The sequence below is a fragment of the Tamandua tetradactyla genome, chromosome 6 (assembly GCF_023851605.1).
Source record: "Tamandua tetradactyla isolate mTamTet1 chromosome 6, mTamTet1.pri, whole genome shotgun sequence".
Lineage (NCBI taxonomy): Eukaryota > Metazoa > Chordata > Mammalia > Pilosa > Myrmecophagidae > Tamandua > Tamandua tetradactyla.
In genome coordinates, this window is record NC_135332.1 from 143,695,274 (window position 1) to 143,719,948 (window position 24,675).

At 36.8% G+C, this 24,675-nt stretch overlaps 1 protein-coding gene across 12 annotated transcripts in view; it reads left to right on the forward strand.

Annotated features, from left to right (window-relative positions):
* VPS13B (vacuolar protein sorting 13 homolog B) overlaps window positions 1-24,675 on the forward strand; it is a 1,000,970-nt gene that overhangs the window by 630,622 nt on the left and 345,673 nt on the right. For 9 of the 12 annotated variants that reach the window (XM_077167321.1, XM_077167322.1, XM_077167317.1 and 6 more), the window contains 2 exons: window positions 16,530-16,733; window positions 24,450-24,576. In XM_077167321.1, coding sequence (XP_077023436.1) covers window positions 16,530-16,733; window positions 24,450-24,576 — 331 coding nt within the window. Of the gene's footprint in view, window positions 1-5,086; window positions 5,152-16,529; window positions 16,734-24,449; window positions 24,577-24,675 lie in introns of those variants that run through there. The other 3 variants (XM_077167327.1, XR_013178354.1, XR_013178355.1) reach the window with 3 other exon arrangements.

Sequence of the window (24,675 nt, forward strand, 5' to 3'; positions counted from 1 at the left end):
AAGTGTTGTGTATGATTTCAATCTTTTTAAATTTGTTAAGACTTGCTTTGTGACCCAGCATATGGTGTATCTTTGAGAATGATCCATGAGCACTTGAGAAAAAGGTGCATCCTGCTGTTGTGGGATGTAATGTCCTATAAATGTCTGTTAAGTCTAGCTCATTTATAGTAATATTCAGATTCTCTATTTCTTTTTTGATCCTCTGTCTAGATGTTCTGTCCATTGATGAGAGTGGTGAATTGAAGTCTCCAACTATTATGGTATATGTGTCTATTTCCCTTTTCAGTGTTTGCAGTGTATTCCTCACGTATTTTGGGGCATTCTGGTTCGGGGCATTAATATTTATGATTGTTATGTCTTCTTGTTGAATTGTTCCTTTTATTAGTAGATAGTGTCCTTCTTTGTCTCTTTTAACTGTTTTACATTTGAAGTCTAACTTGTTGGATATTAGTATAGCCACTCCTTCTCTTTTCTGGTTGTTATTTGCATGAAATATCTTTTCCCAACCTTTCACTTTCAACCTATGTTTATCTTTGGGTCTAAGATGTGTTTCCTGTAGACAGCATATAGAAGAATCCTGTTTTTTAATCCATTCTGCTAGTCTATGTCTTTTGATTGGGGAATTCAGTCCATTAACATTTAGTGTTATTACTGTTTGGGTAATACTTTCCTCTACCATTTTGCCTTTTGTATTATATATATCCTATCTGACTTTCCTTCTTTCTACACTCTTCTCCATACCTCTGTCTTCTGTCTTTTCGTATCTGACTCTAGTGCTCCCTTTAGTATTTCTTGCAGAGCTGGTCTCTTGGTCACAAATTCTCTCAGTGACTTTTTGTCTGAGAATGTTTTAATTTCTCCCTCTTTTTGAAGGACAATTTTGCTGGATATAGGAGTCTTGGTTGGCTGTTTTTCTCTTTTAGTAATTTAAATATATCATCCCACTGTCTTCTAGCTTCCATGGTTTCTGCTGAGAAATCTACACATAGTCTTATTGGGTTTCCCTTGTATGTGATAGATTGTTTTTCTCTTGCTGCTTTCAAGATCCTCTCTTTCTCTTTGACCTCTGACATTCTAACTAGTAAGTGTCTTGGAGAACGCCTATTTGTGTTTAATCTCTTTGGGGTGCGCTGCACTTCTTGCATCTGTAATTTTAGGTCTTTCATAAGAGTTGGGAAATTTTCAGTGATAATTTCTTCCATTAGTTTTTCTCCTCCTTTTCCCTTCTCTTCTCCTTCTGGGACACCCACAACACGTATATTTGTGCGGTTCATATTTTCCTTGAGTTCCCTGATACCATGTTCAAATTTTCCCATTCTTTTCCTGATAGTTTCTGTTTGTTTTTGGAATTCAGATGTGCCATCCTCCAAATCACTAATTCTATCTTCTGTCTCTTTAAATCTATCATTGTAGGTATCCATTGTTTTTTCCATCTTTTCTACTTTATCCTTCACTTCCATAAGTTCTGTGATTTGTTTTTTTAGTTTTTCTATTTCTTCTTTTTGCTCAGCCCATGTCTTCTTCATATCCTCCCTCAATTTATCGATTTCGTTTTTGAAGAGGTTTTCCATTTCTGTTCGTATATTCAGCATTAGTTGTTTCAGCTCCTGTATCTCATTTGAACTATTGGTTTGTTCCTTTGACTGGGCCATATTTTCAATTTTCTGAGCGTGATCCGTTATCTTCTGCTGGCGTCTTGGCATTTAATCAGATTTCCCTGGGTGTGAGACCCAGCAAGTTGAAAGATTTTTCTGTGAAATCTCTGGGCTCTGTTTTTCTTATCCTGCCCAGTAGGTGGCGCTCGTGATGCTCATCTCTCCGGGTCCCACCAGTAAAAGATGCTGTGGGTCCTTTAACTTTGGAAAACTCTCACCGTGGGGGAGGTTCGCCAGCCGAAGCGGCTTGGAAGAGTGCCAGTAGGCCCGGGAGTCCGAACGCGGGGAGGGTCGCTGGCCGCTCCAGCCTGGGAGAGCGCTCGACCGAATTTCCTAGTCGGCCCGGGGCACCAAGCGTGGCTTGAGGGCGCCAGCCGGCGCAGCCCGGGAGAGTGCACCGTTCCCAGCCAGACCGGGGAGTCTCTGTTTGGAAGGGACCCCCCCGGTCACCGTTCTCCGTGGTCTGGGGATTTCCGACCCAACTCTCTCAGTTGGTCCGGGGGTCCTCGCATGGTGGGGGTGCCAGCCGCCACGGCCCGAGGGGACCGCCTGCCCAATTCTGCCAGCTGGCCTGGGAAGGAGGAAGGGAGGGACTCCGGCCACTTGCCGTCCCGCCCGGGAAAGCCCACGCCCCTCGACGATCTCACCAGAGCTGGTTCTCCCAGACAGTCAGCCGTTCCAGGATGGGGTACGCTGTCCCTTTGATTTCCGTCGTGGCTCCGGGAGCTGCTCTGTGTCGTCTCCACTCCCCCAGTACCTGTTCTGGAGGAGGAAAGGTGAGGGTGGCAAGGCTGTCGAGGACGGTGGCAGAGGAGCCGGTGAAGGTGGAAGAGGGCACGGTGGTGGTTGGAGAGCCGCCGGAGCAGGAGGAGAAAGGGAAGGATAAGATGGCGGATGGAGCGCCGCCGGCGGAGAAGGGGGAAGAGGAGGGCTGGTTGGCGATGGGAGCGCCGCTGGCGGAGAAAGAGGGAGAGGAGGGGGGCTGGCTGGCGGTGGGAGCGCCGCCGGTGGAGAAAGAGGGAGAGGAGGGGGGCTGGCTGGCGGCGGGAGCGCCGCCGGCAGAGAAAGAGGGAGAGGAGGGGGGCTGGCTGGCGGTGGGAGCGCCGCCGGCAGAGAAAGAGGGAGAGGAGGGGGGCTGGCTGGCAGCGGGAGCCTAGAGTAGCAACTTTGCAATGCAAACTAAAATCTCAATGTGGCATGGTGTCTGCCATTAAAGTGAGGGCAGTGATAGGAAAGGAGTGGATGGCGACATATGGATTGATAATGATGTCTGTGCTGAGGTTGAAACCCTAGGTCATGCTGAGTCTTCTCTAGGTAATCCTGTAATAGTCTGCCCTGAGGACACTGCCGCCCCACCTCCAGCCTGCCTTGAGGAATTGGCCACCCAACTTCCACCTGAAAGAATTAGCCCTAGAGTGATTAATCCTGTTTCACCCGATGAAACTGCAAATGAATGCCCTGAAGTGAATGGCTTGGAAGATATTTTTAATTCTTTTCATGACCCACCCCCACCACCCCTCATTTCTTCCAGACCTATAATTAGATTAAAGTCTCAACAGACCCCTAAAGGTGAGGTACAAAGTAAAACACATGAGGAGGTACCTTATACTCCAAAAGAACTGTGTGAGTTTTCCGGTTTATATGGACAGAAATCAGGGGAATATGTGTGGCTATGGATTTTAAGGGTGTGGGATAATGGTGGGAGGAATATAAGGCTGGATCAGGCTGAATTTATTGATATGGGTCCACTAAGCAGAGATTCCTCATTCAATATTATAGCTCGAGGGGTTAGAAAAGGTAATAACAATTTGTTTGGATGGTTGGTTGAAACATGGATCTAAAGGTGGCCAGCTTTACCTGAGGTTGAAATGCCAGAATTGCCCTGGTATAATGTAGATGAGGGGATCCAGAGGCTTAGAGAGATTGGAATGTTAGAGTGGATTTATCATGCAAAGCCTGCTCTTATATCCCAGGAATGTCTGGAGGATGCACCTTTTACCAGAACAGTGAGAAATAAATTTATGGGACTAGCACCGTCTTCCCTGAAGAGCTCTATAGTTGCATTTCTGTGTAGGTCAGATATTACTGTGGGAACTGCTGTCATTGAGGTGGAATCCTTCAATACAATGGGGGTGACCAGATCCCTAGTTGGCAGAAGCCAGGTGGCAGCATTTAATCACCAGAGATAGGGTGGATGTGGCTATTATAACAGCAAACTCAAAGCAGGAGTCAAAATAATCTGACTCGCAGAGAATTGTGGTGTTGGCTAGTAAATCATGAGGTACCTAGAAATACGGTAGATAGGCAGTCTACTAAATTCTTATTTGAGCTGTATAAACAAAAGAGTTCTGGGTCAAGTGAACAGAAGTCTAACCTGAATTACAAAAACATGGTGTCACGGCCCCTTAATCAATTTCCAGACTTGAGACGGTTTACAGACCCAGAGCCCCTTGAATGAAGGGGAGGCCTGGTCCCTTTGGGGGAGAACCCTGTTACACTGCCACTAATTTATACTGTTAATCTTCCTCCAAGTCTTCCCCAAGGAGACCAATGGCCTTTTACCAGGGTAACTGTGCATTGGGGAAAATAAATGATCAGATATTTCGGGGATTATTAGACCCTGGTTCAGAAGTGACATTAATTCCAGGGGACCCAAAACGTCACTCTGGTCCCCCAGTCAGTAATGACCTATGTAAACATTTTCCTGATTTCAGGGAAATATAAAGATATGAATGTTCTTACAATCAACATGTGAAAATCTTAACCATCTAAAATGGATATCTTAGTTTATCCATAGGCATATTTAAATAAAATATCTAAATAATAAACAGACAACAACAATAACAAAGCTATAATGTGCCAAGCACTGTGCTAAGTATAGGAGGGTAAGAAAAACAGACACAGATCCAGCCTTCAAAGGTGGAACGCATTAATAGAGATCTTAACCTCGAATATGATCTGGTAAACAGCTTAGTCAAGGGGCAGGGCAAATATTGATTTCTGTTTTGAAATGATATAGCCTTACATTTCCCACTCCTTTTCCCTGCTCATCTCAGTTTAGATAGCTGAGATATGATGTTCCAAGTCGAAGATGTGGTGCTCTAAGTATCAGAGTGTGGTTTTTAGAATCTATAATGATGCTAATTTAGATTAATAGAAAAAGAGCAGAAAGGATTCAAACCTAATGAATTAGAATAGCTAAGGTGGGGAATTTGGAATTGGTTTCAACCTGACTGTCAACCATTATGTCCCCTGCTATATTTACTCTTAAAATTTCTGTTACTTCTACAGACTTGGCACTAACTTTGTAGATATTTAACTTAATCAAGACACATAAGTTTTACTTCTTTTTACATTCCTATTTTCTGGCTTGTTTAACATTTGTAGATCTCAATTGAGCTGCACATGAATAAATTCTGCTTTTTTTACAGTGAGTTCCTGAGATATGCCTATTCAGCAATGAGCAGTAAATGGTTCAACATGAGCTGTTCCTTAGGTAAACATACAAAAGACCTGACCCAGACTAAATCAATTTAAAAAGGAAAACATTAAAGCTGTGTTTCCTGTTATATACTTAAGGTCTTCTTTGGTTCCTTATGATTACATTATTGACCAACTATTGCAGACTTCAGTTTATCCTCCTACACCACCTGCTGAATGGTTCAAATGGTACGGAAGAAGAATTTCAGAAGGGCACTGCAATTATACCTTCTACATTTTAGCCAGTAAAGCAGCTTTTTGTGCTAAGGGTAAGGAAGTTATGGGCATCTTGACTCACCCCCTTTCCTGATTTGAATTGCCAAAAGATTTTAAAGGCTTTTATAGGAAAAAATTTAATTAGGAAATGAAACAATTTTATAAGACTTTTCATATAGAAAGACATTTACATTATATATATTTTTAAGCAAGTATTGTTATTAGGCATTCTGGTTTTCACTGAAGTCATAAAATTCTTTTCCTATAATCAGTTCCCAAGTAAAGTATCATTCTTTTAGAACTCTCTGCTCTGATGTTCTGTGACACTTAGCACATTAAATCAAAGCTCTCTTGAATAAGATATACTTTCATTTTTCATATTGTAGTCAGATTGTTTCTCATTCGTACCAGTCTATTTTTAAGTTCTTTGCTTAGAGAAGATAACATTTTAAAAGTTGAGAAAAGGCAAAAGAAATTGTTTTTGCCTCTTAAGTTTATACCTTTAAAAAATCCAGTGTACCATATTATGTGGAATATCTTACAGAAAACATCTTGCTCTACTAGCACTTAATAAAAATTTATGTAGTGTTTGGATTACATTTTGAATAGGTTTTCTTAATTTAATATCAAGAAACAAAGTACTTTGAATATTCTATATTTTATTAACCGGAATTGGCTTTAGGTATATATAAAAGAAAATAAGAGCACATTTTACAACTTTAAAGATTAAGGATTAGTGAATGTTTCAAGTTGAGGGGGAAGAATCCTAAAGTACTTTCCAAAAATGAAATTAAGTAAGTTATCAGGAAATACAATGGGGGTAGAGAATGGGGAGCTGATGCTTAATTTGTGCAGAATTTCCATTTAGGTTGATTGTAAATGTTTGGAAATATATAGTGGTTCTGGTAGCACATTATTTTGAGTGCAATTAACAGCACTGAATGATCTGTGTGAATGTGATTGAAAGGGGTAGTTTGGGGCCATGTAAAACCCTAGAAGGAAAGCCAGAGGATAAAATATGGGACTGTATAACATAGTGAACCCTGTTGTGGACGATGACTGTGATTAATAGCACAAATATAAAAATGTTCTTTCGCAAATAATAACAAATATACAGCACTATTACAAGATATAGAGTGGTATATGGGGAAAATATACCTAATGTAAACTATGAACTATAGTTGGTAATATTTTAATATTCTTTCATCTATTGTAACAAAGCTACCACACCAACATCAACAAAATGTCAACAGTGGGGGGTATAAGGGAGCGTTGTATTTTTTACATGACTGTTATATAAACCTACAACTTCTCTAATCTAAAATAAAAACAATTTTTTAAAAAAACTGTTAATGTAAGTGAAAGAAACCAGACACAAAGTACTATATATTATATAACTCCATTTGTGTAATATGTAAATATAAATAAATCTGTAGAGACAGAATTAGATTAGTGGTTATGTAGGGCTGGGGAAGGATAGAGGGATTGAGGTGACTACTTAGGGATATGGGATTTTTCTTCTAGGAGTAATGAAAATGTTCTAAAATTATGGTGATGAATGCACAACTCTGTGATTATACTAAAAGCCATTGATTGTATACTTTGGATAGTTTGTATGGTTTGTGAATATATCTCAATAACACTGCATTAAAAAGAAATATCAACACCCTGGTGTATTTTTCTGGCTTTTAAGAACTGAAAATAAGTCATAAAGTCATAAGTCTTTTTTCTGTAATAAAAAAGAAAAATTAGATTTTATTATCTAAGTTCAAAAAAAATTATCCTATATTTTTTTCCAGAGAAAACTCAAAGCAAACTTTTAAATTTTGTAAATATTAACTAATTCTTTAATATATAGTTAATCTTTCTGTTAACCAAAACTGAAAAGCTAAGTGGCCTATGTTTATAATTTGTAATATAAATTTAAACTCCATACTAGGGAAGCTGTCCAAAGAAGAAATACATTGCTGTTTCCTGGATTTGCTGTCTCAGGAGGTTCAGAAATTGTTGGCCAAAAGTATAATTTTAAAGATGCAAATATATTTTTAACTGGCCTAGGTTTTCCATGACACACTTTTTCTTGCTTAGAAATTAAAAATTTATTGCATACTACCAGCATGTTATTGGAATTTTTTTAGAATAATGGAAAAGGTTAAATTTTAAAATGTGAGTAGAATTCATTGAGTTTGATTAATTAAATTCAGGGTGAGTGGTGTTCTCTTTATCCAGCTATGTTTTTTAGTATCTTACTGTGTGCTTTACCAGGAAATGTCTCTTCCTCTCATTTTTCCAGTTATTTCACCTGCAGTCATTACATCCCAGTGTCAGCTCTGGGATGTGTTACGAAAGATACTCAAAAATTTTTTTCAAGGATTTTAGTTGGTTCATTCAGGAAGTTCATTCAAGGTTTATAATATGTCATATTTCAAAAACAAGTGACCATGGAAATGTTAAAGAGCATTTATCTTAGTAGCTTTCATTATAGTTTTCTCATACTTAAAGAAATGGACTTTTTTTTTTTCTTTTATCTTTGTGTCTGAGCATCTATAATTAGTGATGATTAGATATGCTATTCAAATTCACATAAATATACGTCAGTGATGATCATACAATTTATAACCTACCTCTTTATGAATAGCATAATTCTTCAATCACGTATTCTAGTTTGCAAGCTGCCAGAATGCGATATACCAGAAATGGAATGGCTTTTAAAAGGGGAAATTTAATAAGTTGCAAGTTTACAGTTCTGAGGCTGTGAAAATGTCCAAATTAAGGCAAGGCTATTGACATGTCCAATCTAAGGCATCCAGGGAAAGATACCTTGGTCAAGAAGGTCAATGACAATTCAGGGTTTCTTTCTCAACTGGAAAGGCACATGGTGAACATGCGATGTCTGCTAGCTTTCTTTCCAGGCTTCTTGTTTCATGAAGCTTTCCAGGGGCGTTTTCCTTCTTCTCCAAAGGTCTCTGGCTGTGTGGGCTCTCATGGTTCTAAAGCTTTTTCCAAAATGTTTCCTCTTTTAAAGGACTCCAGTAAATTAACCAGTACCCTCCTGGATTGGGTAAAGTCATATCTCCTTCTAATCAAAAGTTAATACCCACAGCTGAGTGTGTCACATCTCCGTGGAGATGATCGAATCAAATTTCCGACCTACAGTGCTGAAAAGTGAGTAAAAGAAATAGCTGCCTCCACAGGATGGATCAGGATTAAGACATGGCTTTTCTAGGGCACATAATCCTTTCAAACATAGCACACATATTATAATTTATTTATCTCTATAGTATTCCTAATCATAAAATAACTAAAGCAAAATAAAGTTAAGTAATTTCTCCTAGCTCATGGTCTTTGGAAAATCTGAGACCAAAGCACACGTGAATCTAGTGCTTATCCTATTTTATACGGTTCAGATTTGGATGATTTTACAAATAAATTTAAAGTTGTTCTGATACACACAACTATTATAAATTATTCTGAATGTCCAAATCAAGTTAAAATGTCAAATATATCATTTAATTTCAAAAACAAAGAAAAAGAGAAAATATAAAATTCCTAAGCCTAATCCCTACAAAGTTTAATATTTGAAAACTAGCATGTTTAGAACTATCCAGCTGTTGTTCAGTAAACAAACCATTGTGTTTGAGGGAGAAGAATCTTGGGAAATCATATTCTCCACAGATTAATGATAGTGGGAATATAGCTCAATTTAAGGCCAGTAGAAAACATGGGGAATTTCAAACCCAAATCAAAATCTCTGATGAAACATAGATTCTTTGTGGTTGTGATTTTGGGATTATGCAGTTTCTCCATGTGCCAAGGAAAGACTGGTGTTAATGCTGGGTCAGGATGGCTTGTTTGCCTTTTAATACAGCACAAATTATATTTTCAATCTATTTTTTCTCTTTAAGTATTTTTAGTTCACCTTAAAAATGTGCTTAGAGAAATGATGAATATGCAGCTGTGTGATGATATTCAGAATTACTGATTGTATATGTAGAATGGAATGATATTTAAATGTTTTGTTAATTTTTTTTAATTAATAAGAAAAGTAAAAAAAATGTGCTTAGAGAATTTATTTTAAATATAGAGAGTGTTGGTTTAAAATAAGTGTATCTTTTGATAGGTAATAATAATCTAGGGAAATAGACTACACCATCAACTGCCAAAGATAATTGCTGCATGCCAGCATTTATGTGAACCTGAGGCAAAGTTTATTATTTAAAGACTGCTTTTATTGCTGTAGGCACATAGATTCTCCACTTGAGCTTTATAAAGATTTGTGTCAGTTCAAATCAATGAATTGAACATGTACTGATTGAGAGGTGAACAATATTTGATAGGACAAGGTAGTTCCTGACCTCAAGAATTTTACGGTATAATAGAGAAGACTAAAAAATCATTGTGATATGTTACTATAAGTATAGAGATACCCTAGGAAAACAGATTTGGAAGGGAATTTGGAGAAAGGATGGTCAGGAAAGACTTAGTTAAAAAAAGTGACATCTGAGCTGGACCTTGAAGAATAAGCGGAATCACATCAGTATTCAAATGAGACAAGAGCATTCTGTACAGAAGAATACTCAAAATAGTATTACCTTCTCAAGAGAGTTCCGGGTCAAGATGGCGGCTTAACAACGTGCGCATTTTAGTTCGTCCTCCAGAACATCTACTAAATAACCAGAAACAGTACAGAACAGCTCCTGGGGCCACAATAGTGACCGGACACACAGCATACCCCAGTCTGGACCAGCTGGACCGGCTGTGAGCACCCCCCAGAACCGTGAGTTCCCAAAGCTGCGGCGGCCAGCACCCATCCCCCACAGGCCGCTTCCCAGAGGGGAAAGGAAAGGACTTTACCAGCAGCAGGGACTGGGCACAATCAAACGGCAACTGTGGAACTAATTAACAAATTCTGACTACTAAAAATAGGCCTCCAGCTTAGGTGAACCTGATCAAAGCGGAGGTTGCTCATTTTTGCCCTGGCGCCAAGGGGGCAGGACTGACAGAAAAAGGGGGAAAAAAAAGAAGGAAACAGAGGTTTTTGTGGCTGTGTATCTACAAAGGCTTGACTGCCTCTGGATACAGCGGCAGGACTTTTCAGGCTGCAACTGCCCCAGGCATATGCAGAAGTGAGCTCTTTTGGGGGCTTATCTGGAGCTTGTTCCTTCCCAAGGGGAGGGGTGAAGCCCCACCCAGGTGGAATCCCTTCCTCAAGGAATTCAGTCACCAGGGCTTGGTCATTTGAAGCCATTAAAACCAGCCTACAACCTCTCCTCTGTCTCCACCACGCCCCCAGCAGGGAGAGTCTGCCAAAGTTCAAGGTACCGCATCATCTTATGCTGGTGGGACCTGCAGTCAGACAAGCGCCACATACTGGGCAGGATAAGAAAAACAGAGTCCAGAGACTTCACAGGAAAGTCTTTCAACCTGCTGGGTCTCACCCTCAGGGAAAACCGACGCAGGTGACTCTCTCCTTCTGATAGGAGGCCAGTTTGGTCTGGGAAAATCTGGCTGGGGTCAATAATATCTAAGTAGACCCTCCTAAGTGTGTGTGGAGGAAAGGCACCACACAAGCAGGGCAAGAAACAAGAAAAAAAGAACTGAAAAATTCTCTTCTGTTAACAAAACATAAGCTAAAGGTCCAGATAAAGCTGAACGGAATGTCAAAGAACAGATAGACAACAAATTCATCCAACAAGAACCCTAGATAAAAGAAGTGAAAGCAATCTCCAGAATAAACTAATTAAGGTAATTAAATGCCTAGACACCAGCTAAAAATAACAAATCACACTAGGAAAATTGAAGATATGGCCCAGTCAAAGGAACAAACCAGCAATTCAAATGGCATACAGGAGCTGAAACAACTAATTCAGAATGTACGAACAGACATGGAAAACCTCATCAAAAACCAAATCAATGAATTGAGGGAGGATATAAAGAAGGCAAGGAAAGAACAAAAAGAAGAAACTGAAAGTCTGAAAAAACAAATCACAGAACTTATGGGAATGAAAGACACAGTAGAAGAGATGAAAAAAACAATGGAAACCTACAATGGTAGATTTCGAGAGACAGAACATAAGATTTCTGAACTGGAGAATGGAACATCTGAAATCCGACAAGAAACAGAAACTATAGGAAAAAAAATGGAAAAATATGAGCAGGGACTCAGGGAATTGAAAGACAATATGAAGCGCATGAATATACGTGTTGTGGGTATCCCAGAAGGAGAAGAGAAGGGAAAAGGAGGAGAAAAAGTAATGGAGGAAATTATCATTGAAAATTTCCCAACTATTATGAAAGACTTAAAATTACAGATCCAAGAAGTGCAGTGTACCCCAAAGAGAATAGATTCAAATAGACATACTCCAAGACATTTAATAATCAGAATGTCAGAGGTCAACGAGAAGGAGAGGATCTTGAAAGCAGCAAGAGAAAAGCAATCCATCACATACAAGGGAAGCCCAATAAGACTATGCACAGATCTCTCAGCAGAAACCATGGAGGCGAGAAGACAGTGGGATAATATATTTAAATTATTAAAAGAGAAAAACTGCCAACCAAGAATTCTATATCCAGCAAAATTGTCCTTCAAAAATGAGGGAGAAATTAAAACATTTTCAGACAAAAAATCACTGAGAGGATTTGTGACCAAGAGACCAGCTCTGCAAGAAATACTAAAGGTAACACTAGAGAGAAATACGAAGACAGAAGAGAGAGGTGTGGAGAAGAGTGTAGAAAGGAAGACTATGAGTAAAGGTAAAAAGAAGGAAAATTAGATATGACATATAAAATTCAGAAGACCAAATAGTAGAAGAAAGTACTACCCATGCAGTAATAACACTGAATGTTAATGGATTAAACTCTCCAATTAAAAGACATAGTCTGGCAGAATGTATTAAAAAACAGGACCCATCTATATGCTGTCTCTACTCAAAGGTCACGACGCCAAGGACACAAATGGACATTTACACAACAATGTTTATAGCAGCATTATTAACAATTACCAACAGATGGAAACAGCCAAAATGTTCATCAACACACAGTTGGCTAAACAAACTGTGACATTTACATAAGATGGAATATTATGCAGCTGTAAGACAGAATAAAGTTATGAAGTATGTAACAACATGAACGGACCTTAAGGACATTATGCTGAGTGTGATTAGCCAGAAACAAAAGGACAAATACTGTATGGTCTCACTGATATGAACTGACATTAGTGAATAAACTTGGAATATTTCCTTGGTAACAGGGTCCATCAGTAGATAGAAATAGGGTAAGATAGAAATTGGGGAATTGGAGCTGACGGGATACAGATTGTGCAACAGGACTGAATATAAAAACTCAGAAATGGACAGCACAATATTACCTAACTGTAATACAATTATGTTAAAACACTGAATGAAGCTGCATATGAGAATGATAGAGGAAGGAGGGCTGGGGCATAAATGAAATCACAGAGAAAGATAGACGATGAATATTGAGATGGTGTAATCTAGGAATGCCTAGAGTGTATAATGATAATGACTAAATATACAAATTTAAAAAATGTTTTTGCATGAGGAAGAATAAAAGAATGTCATTACTGCAGTGTGCTGAAAATAGATGGTACTTAATATTTTAAAATTTCAAAAAAAAAAAGTGCAGCAAATTTTTTAGCAAATTAGATCACTTATTTAACAAAAATAATCACTCCATAATTCATGTTTGTGAGTCTGTTTTGTGCACATCAGGCTTCTTTAACACAAGGCAGGGCTTTAAATTCTGTCAAAATTCCAGTGGCCTATACCCTTTTTTGCACAAGCAAAGATGAAAGCTATTGGGAAAAGTTATGTTAACATGCATGTTTTTAATTTGTAGTCTGTGCTCTGAATAGATCAGTGCATGGTCATCTAAATTCCCAGTATATCACAAAAGAGGCTGTTTCGTGTGGAATATAGCTCAATAGTCTAGAAGAGATTTTTACATCCCAGGGAGCAGTGGCCATCATTGATTCAAGAGGGAAGAGACTAACAATGTTGTCCTAGTTTGCCACAGCCACTATAACAAATGCCACAAATTGGTTGGTGTGCTGGTTTGAAAGGATTATGTGCCCTAGAAAAGCTACCCTTTAATCCTGAACCCAATCTTATGGGGGCAACCATTTATTTTAATCCCTATTCTATAATGTGGGTTGGAATCTTTTGATTAGCTTATCTCCATGCCTACATGACACACCCAATGGTGGGTATTAACATTTCATTAGAGGGAGATGTGACTCCACCCACTCCAGGTGAGCCTTGATTAGTTTACTGGAATCCTTTAAAAAAGAAAACATTTTGGAGAGCCACAACTGAGCCACGAGAACCACGAGAGCCCATACAACCAGAGACCTTTGTAGATGAAGAAGGAGCTTCATGAAACAAGAAGCCTCGAGAGAAAGCTGGCTGTTGTCTCCATGTTCACCACGTGCCTTTCCAGTTGAGAGTGAAACCCTGGACGTCATAGGCCTTCTTGAATCAAGGTATCTTTCCCTGGATGCCTGGATGCCTTAGATTGGACATTTCTATAGACTTGCTTTAATTTGGACAATTTCATGGTCTTAGAACTATAAATGTGCAACTTAATAAATTCCCCTTTTTAAAAAGCCAAAAAAAAAAAATAGTATTACCTTCTAACCCCTCTCTCCTCTGTTCCTTTCCTTTTTATCCTTCATTAGTGAAAAGATTCTTGGCCTATTTTAGGGGCCTATTTCTAATGTAATTCTTGAAATCATGTGAAAATTTAAGCCCTTTCCTTTCCATGACCATTTCTAGGTTCTGATTTTTGTAAGTTAGAAAAGAGAAAACCAAATTCAGCCCTGTTTTAGTTTGTTAAGCTGCTGGAATGCAACATGCCAAAAATGGAATGGCTTTTAAAAGGTGCATTTAAAAAATTTTGCAAGCTTACAGTTCTAAGGCTGTGAAAATGTCCAAACTAAGGCATCCAGGGAAGGATACCTTGATTCAAGAAGGCTGATGACATTCAGGGTTTCTCTTTCAACTGGGAAGGCACACAGCGATGTCTGCTAGCTTTCTCTCCTCATTTCATAAGGCTTCCTTGGGAGAATGGTGTGGGGGGTGTTTCCTTCTGCATCTGCAGGGATCTCTGCCTGTGTTGGCTTTGTAGGCTCTGTGGGTTCTTTTGGCTCTGATCTTATTCCGAAGTGGTTCCCTCTTTAAGTACTCTGGTAAGCAGCCCTACCTGAATGTGTGGAGACACACCTCCATGAAAATCAACTAATCAAAAGTCACCACCCCCTGCTGGGTGGGTCACATCTCCCTGGAAATAATCAAGAAGATCCTTCCCAGCAATACTGAATGAGGATTAAAGAACATGGCTTTTCTAGGGCATATGACTTTTTTAAACCAACATAAGCCCTTATCTTGCAGATCCTGAGGATCTATTATTCTCAGTTTCTCTGTATCCTACTATGACTTAAGAATGTTTTCCTCTTTCCCTGTTGGTAATTCCTTCTGATGTCTCTCCCTCCCTGAGCTGTCTGCTCATTTAATTCCAACCTTCTTTCTGCTCCTCTCTTGATTTAAATTAATTAGTTTCAACCCTGACCTTGCCTGGTCCAATGCAAGCCATCTCCTGTCCAAAGCAACTGGCCCAGACATCTCCAAGCTTGAATCTGGCAGTCATCTATTTTCTGACCCCCATTACTTACTTAGCCAACCAAGACATAGTCTTAACCAGATTCTTACTGTAGTTTTTGATACTTTTCTCACTAGGACCCAACTTTCCCCACCTCCAATAATTAGTTTCATACTGTTCAATTAATGTAATTTTGTTTTTTCTAGCATTTATTATTTCAGTTTTGCTGAGATTTAAACTTTCATAGAGGCCAAATATTATTTTCCATTTGATCATTCACTTTAAATCAATTCTGAACTAATAAAACTTAATATAAGAAAGTATTAAGTTTGTCTGACTCCCAAATTCATGTTCTTCCTACCCTACCATATAGGCTTGCTATGTTCATTCTAAAACTTTCATAGAAACTTTAACATTTATTTCCTTTAATTTAGCTTTAAGCTATAGGTAATTAACTTATCTGTAAGAATGAGTCCAATAAGGTCAAAATATGTATGTTCCAACTCTGTATGGACCAGTACACTGGTGTTTCTATATCAGTAACCCTTGTGGTCTCTTCAACAGTTTAAGCCTCTGATTATGTAAAGAGCCAAAGACAAGGTTCTAGTTTGCTAAACTGCTCAAAGCAGATACTGTGAAATACACTGACTTTAATAATGGAATTTATTATCTTACAAGCTTACAGTTCTGAGGCCATGAAAATATCCAAATCAATGCTTCATCAAGACAATGCCTTCTTCCTGAAGCCAGGCTACTTGCGATCCTGGACTCCTGTCATGTAACAAGGCAATGGTGACATCTATTGGTGTCTCCCTTCTCTTCCAGGTTTCCTTGCTTCCAGCTTCTTGCTTCCTTGGCATCCTCTCTCTTTGTCTGAATTTCATTCTCTTTTAAAGTATTCTAGTAAAAGGGCTAAAATCCATCCTACTCTCCAAAAGATCTTACTTGCAATGCATCTGCATCCACAGGAATGGATTAACTCTAAGAAAATATTTTTCTAGAATATATACAGCTTCAAACCATCACACCATGGGACAGTAAAACAGATCGACAAAGCTCCATCACCTTTCCTAAAAAAAAAAAAAAAAAAATCTGAGAAATGTAGATGTTTAACATTGGAAAGAAGACTTGGTTTGGGGTTCAAAAACAACAACAACAACAAAAAACCCTGGCTTGTACTTGGAATTTTGTCCCAGACTAGCTTTATAAACTGGCTAAATCTTTCAACCTCTCTGAATTGTTTTCTCTTTAAAATGGAGATGATAACAGAACCTCACAATATTGTAAGGGCTGAAGTCGTGTATGTTAAACTACTTGGATCAATAGTACTGTTCTGGGAATAAGGTAAAAAGTTATTATAGGGTAGATCACTGTAAGTGATAAGTTGTATCTACAAACTTATGTTTTCAAACCAAAATACATAGTAACTTTCTATTACCTATCATAGATGTGAATAACCAAGTGTATTTATCTGCAATCCAAAGAACAATGATGCTATGTTAATGAACAAAATAAACCTGTAATTTTTGTTTAATTTTTTACTTTTTTATATTGCCTTTACAGGAGAGCCTTGAACTTAGGGATACTTCGAGACCCTGGATCAGAAATTGAAGACAGACAATACCAAATAGACTTGCAGTCCATTAATATTGGTACTGCATATTGGGATCAACTAAAACCAGAGAAGGAAAGCGACGCTGGAGGGATGATAATAGAGAGTGAAAGAAATTCTCAAAATCCAGCCCTTGAGTGGAACATGGCCAGCAGGTAAGAAATTGAGAAACCTGCTCTACCTCCTAAAAGTTCAGTACCAAAAGAGCAATTAGTGATAGAATCTTTACCATGTCCAACCTAAGTGTTTTGGTATTGCTTCTACATTTCATTACAAACATAAAATAAATTTTATAATTATAGCTGATGAGTTTGCTTGGAAAACTGCAAAAGCCCTACTGCTGTTACACCATTACAAATTTAAGATTGTGTCAGCATTTCTTTAATAAGCTTCTTCTAAAAAGCTTGCTATTTTATGAAAGGATCCACTTCAAGGGATACATTCTCATTTTCACTTGCAGTCCTTCCTATTCAGGGTCAGTTGTTTGTTTTTTCCCTTAGTCTCTCTGTTTATTATAATAAGGGGGAAAAGTAACAAATAACATGTGAATTTGTATTTAAGTTAGAGTAATAGGAAAACCAAAAGTTTCTAACTCTGGGCTGTTTTTTCACCTACCTTAACTAAAGCAGCTATCCTCATAGAGAATATTTTAAAGGAATTAGCCCTGAATGTGAATTGTAAGATTTGTAGAGAGCCAATGCCATCTAACCGAAGCTATTCATGGTTGCCATCAGAGAGATAGCTAGAACTGTTTGTTAGAATGAAGATAACAGACTTTTAAGATACTTTTATAATGTAAAACTGGAGGTTTTTATGGTTTTAAGAAAGTGCTAATTATTTTCTGTCAGTTTTTCTATGTATAAGAATCAGTAACACCCCTTGCTTATAATACATCATGGTGGTCTGTTGACTGGATTTCTTTCAAACATCGTATACAGACTCTTGTATGCCTTTTGCAATGCTTACTGCTTTGGTTTACCACCTGAACTATATTTGTCTATGTCTTGACAATAATAATACTGATATCATTAATAATGGGTTATTCGATGCTTATCACTTTACCCAACTTATTTAATTTAATTTTCTCAGTAATCCTGTAGGGTAAAAACTGCCATTTTCCTTGTTTATACATGGTAAAACTGAGGCCTAGACAGCCTAAGATCAAATACTAAATGGTAGTTTGTACTCCTTAGTATGATTTAAAAGACTCTTCTTCACGTATCCACCTTCTTTTCTAACTTCACTGTGCTCTAGTTATAATCTTCTTTCAGCATTCTGAAAAGATTATGCATATTGTTGCCTCTAGGCTTTTGTATATGATCTCCTCTTTCTTGAAACTCTCTTAATTCAGTTTTGCCTTACTATCATTCATCAAGTCCCATAGTAGACATCGATTTTTCCAGGAAGTCTTCTTTGAGCCCCTCACGAATTCAATTTAGGCGCTGCTTCTGTGTGCTTCCCTCATATCACTTAGTATATTATATTAAAATTGGCTTGTATACTCGTTTGAGTCTTTAAAATCATCCTGCCCATTAGTTTATATGTAGGACACAACACTATCATGATGTACAATGTATCATTGTAGTCCTTCGTTAACAAATGATTGGATGTGGGCTGCTCTTAAGGAGGGGTGTAACTTTGGGTGAAGAAGTTTTCCTTGGCTGGCCAAGGGAAATTTCAGTAGAGGTATGCAACTGTTGAGCCATCAACAGGCAGCACTCCTTTAACTACGTGAATGTTTCAGTTCTGAAGGGAGGATCAAGTGGCACACCACATCACCCATGACTTCAGTCATAATCTCCAAATATAACACTGTATCAGCTAGCGTCAAGTCTCCTCATTCTTCATCTTCACTCAGTTTTCAAATTTAGGGGGCCAGCTTACAAAATTTACAGATCATCATTTCCTAAAAATAAAAATTCTATCATCAACAAAGAAAATGGACCTTATTTTCCCAGGAAACTTTATGCCCATCTAGCCTTAACTCAGCTAACTCCTATTCATTCTTTAATTCATTTAACAAAGGCTTCAATATTTCATTTTTAAGAGAAGGAACCAAACAGCATTACATTAAGAATTTACTTCAAAGTCTATGTAAAATACATAATTTTTAAATATTAGCCTGTAAAACTCTGTGAGCACTCTGTATTAAATGACATAAATACATATCATTAAAGCTTTAGAAATGAAATAAAATAAAATAAATCTCACCCCCTGTACCTTGATACACTCTTACTTATATCCTCAAGATACAATTTCTCATTCTCTTCTCTGTGAAACTTTCAGCACCTGCCCCTGCATCCCCTCCATTCTCTCCTTCTGTTCTAGTTTGCTAGCTGCCAGAATGCAATATACCAGAAACAGAATGGCTTATAAAAAGGGGAATTTAATACGTTGCTAGTTTACAATTCTAAGGCTGAGAAAATGTCCCAATTAAAACAAGTCTATAGAAATGTCCAATCAAAGGCATCCATCCAGGGAAAGATACCTTGGTTTAAGAAGGCCAATGAAGTTCAGGGTTTCTCTCTCAAGTGAGAAGGCACATGGAGAACACAATCAGGGCTTCTCTCTCAGCTGGAGTGCATGGCGAACACAGCATCATCTGCTAGCTTTCTCTCCTGGCTTCCAGTTTCATGAAGCTCCCTGGGAGGTGTTTTCCTTCTTCATCTCCAAAGATGAAGTCCATCTCGTAGACTCTCTGCTTCATGGTACTACAGCATTCTCTGCTCTCTCTGAATCTCTCATTAAATGAGAGTCTTTTATAAGACCTCAGAAACTAATCAATACCCAACCAAATGGAAGATACCCCTCTACCTAATCCAGTTTAACAACCATTCTTGATTAAATCACATCTCCGGGGAGATGATCTAATTACAGTTTTGAACATACAGTGCTGAATAGGTAGGGATTGGAAGAAACAGCTGCCTTGACAAAATGGAATTAGGATTAAAATATGGCTTTTCTAGGGTACATACATCTTTTCAAGCCAGTGCACCTTCCTACCTAAGATTTATTTGGGAGTTTTTCCTTGGAAAAAAGGACTATCAAGCAGAATAAAATGTAGAAATTCCAGATTACAAATTTAAGTAACTGCAAACTATGACCAGGGCTGTTATCCCTTTAAACATCACAGTAAAAATGAGTTTGTTTAATATAGATATGCCCGTGGAACTGTATTTTTGAGGTTATGATAAATAATATTACTTGTGATCTGCATTTTAGAGATTATGATTAATATATCACTTGTGCTCTCCCATTACATACATTAAACTGTGATTAATATGCATACCTTTTGTTTGGCTTTTTTGGTTGTTTGTTTTGAGGGTAAAGTTCTGTTTTTGTAAAAAATAAGAGTATTTACTTAGAATTATTTAATTTTTCCAAACTAAATTTGTACTGGTATTATATTAAAATATGTCTTAGAAATTATTCTCATTTCAAATTTTATTTCTTATAGCATTTTTTTACAAGAGGCTTTGTCTTTAAAAATTACTTTTTATGCTCGGTAATAAGTACAATTCAGTGCCTTGAGATAAAAGATTAGAGCCTTTGCTGAGTATTCCCATACTTCTCTGTACTTTCATTATCATTATACTTACCCAAATTTATGAACAGTCAGTCCATGTTCCCTAAATTTCAGATACTGATAAATGCTATAGAAATAATATGAGTACAGTGGGGTAAGAGTAACTTGGGAATTCCCTTAGATTGGATTTAGGGAATGTCTGTACTAATATCTGAATGACAGGAATGAGCTTTCCATTCGTAGTCCTCTGGAAGGTTTCTAGGAGGAGTGTTCCAGACAAAGACCCTAGAGTAGAAATAACCTTAGCATGTTTGAGGATTATGCCTGTCTGAGAGGAGAGACATAATAGAAGATGATGTTAAGGAAAGGAATGAGTAAAGCATAATTGGTCTTGTAGGTCAAGGGGGGGTTGGATTTTATTTTAATTACATTAAAGTCATTGGGTAGTGTCCTTCTTGAAGAATCACCCAAATGAATTCAAACCTATATCTAAATATTTGATTTTTAAAATACTGTAGTATTCATTATTTATCCTTATAATACTCATTAATCTAGAAATAAGGGGAATCTTAGGAATAGGTAGAGTTAATAAAATTATAACAACTCATTTTCCAAGTAACTGATTGTTTAATATAAATGTGAATATATATAAGAATAACCACTGTAAGGGATTATTTCAGTTGATTATCACAAGTCTTAAATATCTTTTGCAGTTAAGGTCAGATGAGAGTCTTCAAGAGAATCGTCAGGCTGCACAATAATTGTCCTGCACACACACAGACCATCTAGCAGTTTTGATTCTATGTTTTTGGTAGAATATTTTGCAAACCTTGGTGCCATCTTTTCTTCTTCTAATCTTTCATAATATGCACTTTTCGAAATGTGACTCTTAAACTGCTTTAATATTTTCCACAAAGGCATACAAAAATGTGTGACAGATGGGTAGAAGAATGTGAACCCCAGATCAATAATCACAGCCTTCCAAAATATGTATTTCCATTAGTGCATCTGTGCTTTCTTGCTTAATTATAATTTTAGCAAACTATGCTTTTTCTTGTTTACAATAAACTCGTCCAAAAGTGAACAGAATAGCGTTTCTTTACACACATGATTATTGTTATTTTATTAGAGCCTTGTAATTTCAATGTTTCATTATCTTCAAAGAGAGTTCAGCAAGTTTCTATGGGCATAATCCTCTATACTGGGTGATAAGTACAAATAATTACACATTTTGCTTCTATGAACAACGTAGAGAGAAATCATTGTCACATTAGCGTGAATCAGAGAAATATGTCTTTTACAGCTCTGCTAACCCCTCGTTCTAGGCATGATGTAGGCAATTTATTTTCTCTAGCTGATTTTAATATCTTTTTTCTTCTTGTGGACCAGATATTTCTCTAAGATATTTGTGGACTTTATTGTATTTATTTGAATCAACACTCATTGTGCTTCCTGAATCTGTGGATTCATGTATTTCATGTATTCTCAGCCATTATCTCTTTAATATTGTCCCTTTTTTATTCTTTCTATTCTCTCATTTTAGAATGCTATTTAAATATATTGGACTTGCCCCTTCATTTCTCTTCATTTTTCTTTTAACTTTCCATTTTAAAATTCATTTTAGTGTATTCCTGGAATCTTCTCAAATCTGTATTCTAGTTTATTAATTTTCGCTTAAGCAGTATATTAAATGCTGTTTATTCCATCTATTTGTATATTTAATTTTGGTAACTTTTTCATTGCTTGTTGTTGTTTTCAAATATGCCTTGCCTTCTTTGTTGTTATTACTACCTTTTTTTTCTCATGCTTTCTATTTTATCCATATGTCTGTAGCAATTTTTAACAAATTTATTGTATTGTCCACATGTGGCAATTCCATTATGAAAAGTTCTTGATAATGACTGGATAATTGGTCTAATTATTTTCTTGCTAATCAAGAATAGTTGTTTTTTTTTTTAAGTGTAGCAAATGATCTGTTATCAAGAGTTTATCTTTGATGGGTCTTTGTCTGTGATAATCGTGTTCTGGTTTGAGAGCGTATTCTTCCACAGAGGTGTTGTATCTGTTTCTGACTGATGCCCCAGGATTATCAAATGTCTAATGTCACTTTTTTGTAAATAACTCAGAATGAGGATGCCTGGACCACCCAGGGTATTATAAATTAGAGTCTCCTCTCCCCCAACAAATAGGATTTCCCATCATTTTTAATTTTTCAAGAGATCTCTGTATTTTTTCAATATGCTCCTATGGCGACAGGTCTTTGTCCATCCCTCTTTCAGATAGGCAGATGTTTTTCTGGCTCTTCAAAGGTCCCAGTTTTAGGTAAGCAGATAATTTTAAAATGCTTGCCAGGCAGGGTATCTAAGGATTAGCCTGTTGTCTCAGTATGATCATTAAAAATTGAATCCCTTTGTTTATTCAGAGTGGCTCCTAGACGCTCAGGTCATTAACAAAATCCATTAATACTCTGGGTTTTAGTTCATTCTTTGTCATTTTGAAATCTAGACTATTATCTAGTAAAATATTGCCAGATTAAATTGTTGTAGTTGTTTCTTCAGACTTTTTCTAAGTTTTCTTCCTTTCAGCTTCATCCTTAAAAATATTTGAATCCACAAATTTGCAATGATGTTTTGAAGATATTTACTGTCATCTCAAATACTTACCTGAAATAGCACAAAAGAAAAGAAAAAGTGTAGTTTTATAGGACTACCGCATTGTTTAAATTTCCTTTTTACTTCTAAGGTTATAGGTCGTTAATATGTTGCTGGTTAAACTCATCACATAGTTCGGGAATGAAATGTATGATTTGAACAAGTACTTTTTTTTCCATCAGTGCTTTAGCTAATATTTGCTCTTATTTGGTATTTCCACTTTAAGGTATTTATACCTCGTATGTTTTAGTACTCCCTTCTGAGAGCACATCAGATGTTACATGTTTCTCACATTGGTTGTTTTATGGAATTTGAGTTATTAGACTATAATTATGATGTCTCTCCAGATCTCAACCCATTCTCCATATTCACGGATTTTATTCTTCTTGTTACCCTTTACTCACCAGATCTCTTAATTCTTTAAAAATTACTTTCTTGAAACTCAATGCTTCTATATCATAGAATCAGATGATCCAATTTGTTGTGGTTTTTTTTGGCAGATACTATATAAAGCTCTACCTCTCACAAATTTCAACAAAAAATATTGGTATTCTCTAGACTCCTCAGATAGAAAAGGATGCAGAAAGACGTGAGATTTGTTTAGGTGTTTTCATGAGATAATCTATGCCAATTCTCTGATCTCAACTTTATTTTATAATATAAGGGAATAATGGAGACTTAGAAGGAATATTAAATTAATGGTTCCAGACATCTTTTCAGGTATAGTTTTCTGGTAAAACATAAAATTGCATTATTTTATAAAATGAAAACTAAAAATATGGATAGTGGACTTGAAACCTTTTGCCAACACAAGCTCTTATTTCTTGGTAATTTTTACCAATTTCATTTTCTACTATGTATATAGTGCTTCCTTTGAAATCATTAGCAATTTTGAATGTAGAGTGGAAATACTCTACCAAACAACTGATCAATAGTGAGAAGGTGTAAAGAACAATTGAAATAGAGGCCAAAAACAGCTCTGGTGTCAGTCTGTCCTCCAGATCCAATTCTAGAACCTCTGTTTGGGTAGTTTCAGGCCAGTCACTAAACCTTTTTTTAGTGCCTCATTGGTTTTATGGGGCTAGTATGGTGGTCATTACTTTACATATCATTGTTGTGAGGAGGCATTCCATATCTAACTCACAAAAGCCATTTCCCTTACTCCAAAGGCAGTAATAATCCACAAAATCAATAAAACTTTTTTTCAAATAGCTTGTTCTTAAAACTTAAAAAAAAAAAATCAAAGATAGAAGAATATATGCTCATAAACCTAAAAAGATTGGAAAGATGACCATTTTCAAATGAAGGGTCAGAAGTATTCAAGATAGGAAATTTTAAATTGTCACAAAAATAGTAAGATTATTTATAGTAATATAAGAGATACTATACTATTTCCAAGAACAAAAGAAATTTAAAATAGAGAAAGTACTTTGTTGAAAAGTCTTGGGATATACTAATTAATATGAAATTGCTTAGTTATATCTGAATTTCTCAGTGATTTATTTCTTGCTATCCTTCATAAATCTAATGGAATTAAAGTTACAAAACTTTGGCAAAATATTAGTAATAATGTGATTTTGTTATGCAGTGCAGTTTATAGTACAAAGATTTGTACAAATCTAATGAAATTCATGTGAAAATAAATGCAATGACACCAAAAAAAACTGCAATAACTAATAGTTTTTATCTTTTAGTATACGGCGGCATCAAGAAAGAAGAGCAATTTTGACTCCAATTTTGACAGATTTTTCTGTCCGTATAACTGGAGCACCTGCCATCATTTTCACCAAAATAATTTCTCCAGAAAATTTGCATACTGAGGTTAGTACATAATTTAAAATTCATTTCATTCTAAGTAATGGAAAAGCTACTTTTTGTACATCAGGGGTTCTCACAATTTAAGCCCACAGAAAATCAAAT